The sequence below is a fragment of the Portunus trituberculatus genome, chromosome 39 (assembly GCF_017591435.1).
Source record: "Portunus trituberculatus isolate SZX2019 chromosome 39, ASM1759143v1, whole genome shotgun sequence".
NCBI lineage: Eukaryota > Metazoa > Arthropoda > Malacostraca > Decapoda > Portunidae > Portunus > Portunus trituberculatus.
Window position 1 is genome coordinate 11,760,279 of NC_059293.1, and position 8,225 is coordinate 11,768,503.

At 40.1% G+C, this 8,225-nt stretch overlaps 1 protein-coding gene across 1 annotated transcript in view; it reads right to left on the reverse strand.

The window, feature by feature from the left end:
* LOC123515749 (mutS protein homolog 4-like) overlaps positions 1 to 8,225 on the reverse strand; it is a 72,274-nt gene that overhangs the window by 23,622 nt on the left and 40,427 nt on the right. The window contains 2 exon segments of the mRNA XM_045274604.1: positions 207 to 308; positions 5,105 to 5,324. Of these exon segments, the coding sequence (XP_045130539.1) occupies positions 207 to 308; positions 5,105 to 5,324 (322 nt within the window).

Genomic DNA, 8,225 nt, shown 5'->3' on the forward strand with positions numbered 1-8,225 from the left:
AATGTGTCCTAGTATTGAAGGACTTAAAACGCGTCATGGTACTGAAAGAGATAAAAGAGAGAAAAAAAAGGAAAAATAGAGACAGACAGACAGACAGACAGACAGACAGACAGACAAAGAAAGCAACAAAAACGGAATATTAAGAACACAGGACCTTAATCATGCAATCACCTAATCCCCCAATCACCAGGAAGTAGTAAGCTCACCTGGGCAAGCACCTGTATGAGGGCGATCTGACGAAGGTAAGTGCTCTTCCCGCTCATGTTAGGACCCGTCACCACCATTAGCAGGCTGCCCGGGCTCAGGAACTAGTGAGGGGGGTAAAGGGAGAGGTATCATTAACGGTGGTATGGGGCAGGGAGGACTAGAATGGCGAATGACGGTGGTGGTGGTGATGGTGGTGGTGGTGGTAGTAATAATAGTAGTAGTAATAGTAGTAGTAGTAGTAGTAGTAGTTGTTGTTGTTTTAGTTGTTGCTGTTGCTGTAGTAGTAGTAGTAGTAGTTGCTGTTATTGTTGTTGTTGTTGTTGGTGTTTTGTAGTAGTAGTAGTAGTAGTAGTAGTAGTTACGAAAAACAAATAAAAACGACTCAAAACAACAACAATATCAAGTAAAAAATAAAGTTAAAAGAAGAAAACTAATAACAAGAGAAGGATAAGGAGACGAATAAGGAAGAAATAAAACAAAAAGTAAAAGAAAGAGGAATAGGAGAAAACAAAGAGAAGATGGAAGATGAGAGGGGAAAGACGAGAAAGAGAGAGAGAGAGAGAAGAAAGAAGTGGAGGGAAGGAGGACGAAGAGAAGGAAAGGAAGCAAAGGAGAAGGAAAAATGATAATAATAAACAACAACAACAACAACAACAACAACAACAACAACAACAATAGATACATGAAATACACTGAATAAAGAATAGAGAGACAAGGCGGAAAAATACTCATAACAAAGAAGGGAAAAAAGGAGAGCGAGCAACAGAAACACGCAGAAAAGAGGTGAAAGGAAAAAAAGAAGGAAAGAAGAGGCAAGAATAAAAGGAAAGAGAAATAGAAAATGAATAAATAAAGATGACCAATGAAAAGAAACAGGGGAAAAAAGAGAAACAGAAAGGAAATAAATGAGAAAGAACAGAAGAGGAAGAGGGAAACAGGGAAACGTAAAGCAAATAAGAATAAGAAAAGAATCAGAGATCTAAAAATAATGAGGAAACAAACGAGAGGAGTAAAGGAAAAAGAAGAGATAGGAATACAGGAAGGAAAGAAAAGAGAGAAAGAAAGAAGGAAATAAAGAAAGAGGTAAAGGAAAAACGAGGCATGACGCAATATGGAAAGAGGAATAAGAGGAAAAGAAAGAAAGAAACATAAAATACATGAAGGAACAGGAAAAAAAGAGAGAAACAAAAATAGAACAAAGAAAAGAAGGAAAGAGAAGGAAAAGAGATGGAAAGAGGAAGGAAAGTGAAAATGGAGGGAAAAGTCAAAGAAAAAGGTAATAAGAAAAAGAAAAAGAGAGAGAGAGAGAGAGAGAGAGAGAGAGAGAGAGAGAGAGAGAGAGAGAGAGAGAGAGACTGCATTAACAAAACATCTTAAGAATCTCCCGTGAGAAACGTTAATCTCGTGACGAATGGAGACAGCAATGTGAATGGACCTCTTCTTACCTCTTCCTCTTCCTCTTCTTCTTCCTCTTCTCGCTCCTCCAGAAGGGAATATTGATCTTAAATAATTCTGCTTTCCTCCATCCACCCACGTCAACACTCTACCTAACCTACCTAACCTAACCATCCTCACACACATTTGCATCTTCCTTCCTCTTTCTCTCTTCCAAATACGCTTGCCTGAACTTTCCTCCTCTATTTTTTCTCCCATATTCCAAAGTTCTTGTCAGTTTGGTGCTTAACCCCTTCATTCCTGGGACATGTTTTTTACCTTGAGATTTGTGTACGATTAGACCATTTTATTGACATTAGGAACGGTTTATGGAGGTCAGAAGATTAATGGCCACAGTCTTCACTATTTTAATCCCCCTTTCCCCCCACACATGGTTTCTGAAGCTGTATGAAATCAAATAGTAACCAGAATAAAAAGAAAAAAAAGCATCATTGTACTGAAAGGGAAAAGTTTATTTATTTATTTTTTTTATTTATACCATGTGGGCTTTATATGGGAATTTCTGGGATAAAGGGGACACTTTTTGTGGTACCTCCTATCTCAAAGCCCACTCGCTAGGAAACCGTTGCCCCGAGTGAGGAAGCCGAACCTACACTCGGACCGTGGACAGGATTCGAACCCATGCGCTTGAAGACCCCTCGGACCCCAAAGCACGCATGGTTCCACTGAGGATTTCACTTGTGGGTTATTCAGTGTTTAGTGGCGCGGTGTTACATTTTTTTTTTTTATGTACGAGGGACAGCTGGCTATGGGTAACAAAATATGGAAGAAAAAAAAAAAAAACACCCACTATGTTGCCAGTTCCCTAAAAGTTTAGTTTGTAGCGTGGTAGGTTTGCTTCGTCTCTTGGGTTATTCAGTGTTTGGTGGCGCTGTGTTAGTGTTAGTTTGCAGTGTGGTAAATTTGGTGCGTCTCTTGGGTTATTCAGTGCCTGGTGTCGCTGTGTTAGTGTTAGTTTGTAGTGTGGCAAGTTTGGTTCATCTCCGTAACGTGTTTGCTCATGTTCATTTTAGTTATTTCTTCATGTATGAGGGGAAAGTTGGTCAAGGGCAATAGAGACAGTTCAATTAAAAACAAGCTCACTTATATGCCAGTCCCCATCTAGGTCCGAGAGGGTTAGCAGAGTGAAAGGGATAAAAATGTCTTGCTTCAGAATTTATGTCTGATTTGTAATATGGTGGTTTGGTGTATCTGTGTAGACTGTAGAGTATTGGTATAAATTCACTGCAGTTTCGAGTTATGGATGAGTTTTTTGTGTTAAGTTCTGGGAAAGGAATGAAGGAATTGGGGTCTTTATCATTATTTTTGTTGTACTTCACACACACACACACACACACACACACACACACACACACACACACACACACACACACACACACACACACACACACACACACACACACACACACACACACTCACTCACGCACAACCCTCAAGTCTTCTCTCCATATGCCGTTATTTATTTTTATTCATTTTCTCATTCATTTTCCTTTCCTCCACCTTCTTCACCACAGAAAAAAGTCAATCCCATCAACCTGGAAGACGCTCACAAAGGAACCTGATCTTCATTCACGTCTTCTTACCTACACACACACACACACACACACACACACACACACACACACACACACGTCCCTATAGCTCATCTCACAAACACATTCGAAAAAGCACTCCCACTCACTCACTCACTCACTCACCCGCGCACTCTTTTCCTCCTTAAGACTCCTACGTTATTACTCTCTCCACTCCAAGTATCCAAGATATAACCGTGATTTTTTTGCCCTTAAACTTTACTACATACTCTTATATTCTCTTCCTTCTCCTTAACCTTCATCTGTTCACATCGCAACTCACAGTATTCTAGGCAGGGCTTCATCCTCGTTCAGCCTCTTTCACTGCCGTCTTAGAAATCCACCATCTACTCTTAAATCAAGTTCCCTTTCTCAGCTTCCTCACTTTAGTCATATAAGTAAAGACCCACCAACTACACTTAAATCAAGCTCCTTAAATACTTTCCTTACTTCAGTTATATAAGTTAAAACATTCTACCTACTTTTAAATCAGGCTCCCTTACTTAGATTTTTTTTTTCACTTTAGTCATATAAGTAGAAACGCCACTTACTTTAACATCAAGCTCCTTCAATATTTTCCTCACTTTATTCCTGTAAGCAAAGATCCACCACCTACACTTAAATCAGGCTTCTTACATCCTTTCTCAATTCAATCAGTTACATACATGCGATAATATTCTCCTTAACATATTTTTTTTTACCTTATCACACTTTGCCTGCACTCAAGGAACTAGCCAGGTGCCTCATCCACACACTTACACGTTTCTCTATACTCTCACACCTTTACATACCAAGACACTATTTTTTCAAAGGACACAAAGATGATTAGCAAAGTTCCCAAGACCAGGACTCGAATTCTGAAACGCTTCTGACCGCACATCCACTATTTTCAAAAGGCTTTACTTGAGGTTACACTGATTTTTACATGTGTTTTTGTGATTCTAGAGACAGATTAACACGATTTCTACACTAATAGCTGGCGAAACGCTCTTGAGAACCATCCTGACGACCTTTGTGGCCTTTGATAGACAGTCGTGGTGAGAGAACAAAGCGTGCCTCATCTACACTAACATTTCTGTCTATACTCTCACACCTTTACATACCAAGATTATTTTCAAAGGTCACAAAAATGATTAGCCGAGTTTCCAAGAGTGTTTCTTCTGGTAATCATGTGGAAAAATCGTTAATCTGTCACTAGAACGGTAAATACATTCTTGAAAACCCGTGTAACTTCAACTATAAGCGTAAGTGTTTCAGGATAAAGTGCTTGGTTTGTCGAGCTCCCTGCCACCACTACCATCACCACCGCCCACGCACGTCAACCCTGCCTCCTCCACTGCCACCTTTAAGTTAAGAAGTGAGCAGAGTCTCCGCCCTCTTAGTATTAGTCACCGCAAGACCGAAAGAGGATTTGTCGTAAGTATAGGGACGGGGATAAGTAAGGAGACTAGTGGTGGTGGTGGTGGTAGTAGTGGTAGTGGTGGTAGTAGTGTAGTAGTAGTAGTAGTAGTAGTAGTAGTAGTAGTAGTAGCACAAGTAACAATAAAATCACCACACTTTTACCTACTTCACCAAGCTAAACTCAAACTCCACTCGTACTACACCTGGCTCTGTTTTTTTCCCACACTCACAAAATCACCACAATCCTAAGAGAGGAACAAACATCAAGAATAACAACAAGATATATGACCATACGTAACCTCACCACCAACGCACACACACACACACACACACACACACACACACACACACACACACACACACATACACACACACACACACTATCTTTCCACACTCCTGCACTAAGACACAATACATTCTGCCACATCCTCCTTCTCACCCTTTCTCCTCCATTCCTCTCACTCCCTTACCGAGTTATTAGGAACAGGGGGCGAGGGGGAGAGCAGGTCCAGGATAGGGTGCCGGCCCCCGCGTATCGCCAGAGTACGGGAGAACTCAGGCCGCACCCAAGCTCCCAGGGAAGCTACATGAGCCAACGCCACCACCAGGTCTAGCGTGGCCACGGCTTCCCCTAAGTCATGAAGCACACCAATCTTCCCCCGTGCCTCTCCCAACACCTCTTGTACGATCCTGTAGGAATGGAATTAACCCCTTTAGTACTGGGACACATTTTTACCTTGAGATTTGTGTAGGAAGTACTAGTGAATTCTGTATGGAAATCTGTTGTGTGTTTATTTATCTATTACTGCGGAATGTTTGAGTGCTATAAGTAGATAAGTTGAAATAAACATTGTTGGTATAGATGTAGAAATAGAGTTAGTAGTTAGTGGGATGTAAAAAGTAAATAAAGGTAAATAGATCTTAATCCTACGACTTTTCCGATTTGACTGTTTTATTGACATTAGGAAGGGTGTATGGAGGTGGAAAGATTAATGGCCACAGTCTTCACTACCTTAATCCACCACACGAGTTTTTGAAGCTGTATAAAACCACTAAATAGTAAGTAGAGTTAATATAGAAACTGGAGCGGTTAATGTTTTAGGTGTGGAGTTTTTTCTATGGGTAGTGTGGGTATGTATGCATTTGATGGTTTTGTGAAGTGGTTTACGATTTTCACTGATGTACTGGTGAGGTGTGGAGTTGTTGCTCTTTCTATTTGGAAGGTGTGGGTATGTAAGTAAGTAGATAAGTAAACATAAGTAAGTAAATAAGTATACATAAGTAAGTAAATAAGTAAACATAAGTAAGTAAGTAAACACTGTTGGTATAGATATAGAATTCTCTGGTATAGATATAGAAGTATTTGGTGATTTAGTAGAGTAATGCATTGTTTTCACTGATGCGTTGGTTGTACAGGGTGTTTCAGAAAAAATGCCAGGATTTTGATCTCCATTTATTAAAAAACTAATAATGACAAAAGAACAAACTGTAGTGCTATCAAAAGCAAAACTTGATGGCAATTTAACCCTTGTCTAAGTGAACTTCTTGAAGTTCATGTTTTCAATATGAGTGCCGCGTGGGTTGAAGCATGCTTTAAGGCGTACACAGAATTCTCACCAACTTTCTGGCATGTCTCTTGGGTCACACTGGTTGTGTATGCCTCCACATTTTGCTTTAACTCAGTGAGTGTTGATGGTTTGTTGGCATAGACTTCAGCCTTGGCAGCTCCCAGAACCAAAAATCAGGAGGACTGAGGTCAGGGACATGCCAGAAAGTTGGTGAGAATTTATGTGAACGCCTACAAGCATGCTTCAACCCACGCGGCACTCATATTGAAAACATGAACTTCAAGAAGTTCACTTAGACAAGGAATAAATTGCCATCAAGTTTGCTTTTGATAGCACTACAGTTTGTTCTTTTGTAATTATTAGTTTTTTAATAAATGAGATCAAAATCCTGGCATTTTTTCTGAAACACCCTGTATAAGATGTGAATATGGTAATGATAAGTAGTAGTAGTAGTAGTAGTAGTAGTAGTAGTAGTAGTAGTAGTGTCGTGAGACGGGACGTGTGGCGGAAATACCAGAGTGTTCTGACGAGGACAGTGAAAACGAGGGCATAAACATTAGCGCCACCTCCTAAAACTAAAGGTGAAAGGAACCAAACAGGTACGCGTGGGCGTGTATCCAAACGAGATCCCTGGACGCGTAGGAGCGAAAACATTCATCTTGGTATATAAAAAAGAAAAAACTAATAAGGCTCCGGGTGAAAGGTTGGTAGTGATTGGAGCAACGCATACCAATTAGTTCTATGACGAGGGATTGTTGTGACAGACTAACGATACTATAAAGACGGTGGTGGGTAATGACGAGAGGTTGCTGTGACAGACTGCGATAACATAGTGTTTAGAGACATGTTAGCTTCCTAAGGATTTTCAGTGCTAGAAGGGCCGATTGCGGATTCGAAAAGGATATAAGACCAGGCAGTAACGCGATTCATCAGAGCGCTACCATTCACGCCCTCAGCTACTACGAGAATTTTTGACGCTTAAACTAGCAACATTGGTCTCTCGATTGTCTTCTGCTTGGTCTTATACGTGAGTAGTAACTTAGAGAATTTGTCCTAAGAGTTATGGAGTCTTGTGTGTGCCTGTATACTATGAACGTCGAATAAGTCTTGCACAATATCGTATGCTGTGGTAAAATGTGCAGTTAGGTGATGTTACTATGTTTTACTGTGCTTACGAGGAGATTCAAGAAGAGATACTGATTTGAAGAGTAATCTAGTGTACGGATTTTCATAAGAATGACTACGTGGCCGTGTTATCTGATCTTGTGTATATGTGTATTTGCTGCTTTGGTCTATTTTTATGCTTTGTATGATAAATAAAGTATAGTAGAGCTGTAGTTGTGAGGACCCCACGGAAAAACCCATAGTTGCTCTCTGGTCAATCTGGACGCAGGAAGATTCGTCAGCGTCTTTGCAAAGTCATTTCAGGTAAGCAGCTCACATGTGGTAACCAGAAGGATCGGTTACGACAGTAGTAGTAGTAGTAGTAGTAGTAGTAGTAGTAGTAGTAGTAGTAGTAGTAGCAGTAGTAGTAGTAGTAGTAGTAGATGATAGCAAAGCAAGTGTACATTTTTTGATACGTTTTGTAAGTTGATAATAACAAGACGATACATTATTAAAGATATTCAATTATTTAATAGATTCACCAATGCATTTTTTTTATTTATACATCTACTGCTCTTACGTACACACACACACACACACACACACACACACACACACACACACACACACACACACACACACACACACACACACACACACACACAATTCCGACTCTAGTCCATAGAATTGATGCTTCAACAAACAGAAGAAAGAGAAAAGTGAGGAAAAGAGGCTGGAAAATATTGAGGAAGGAAGGAACAATAGAATATAAAAGAGAGAGAGAGAGAGAGAGAGAGATAAACAGAGGGAATTAAAAGAAAATGCAAAAGGAAAGGATAAACGAGAAGAGAGAAGCAAGGAAGACATAATACTACTTCTTATTCTCCTTCTCCTTCTCCTCCTCCTTCTACTCCTGCTT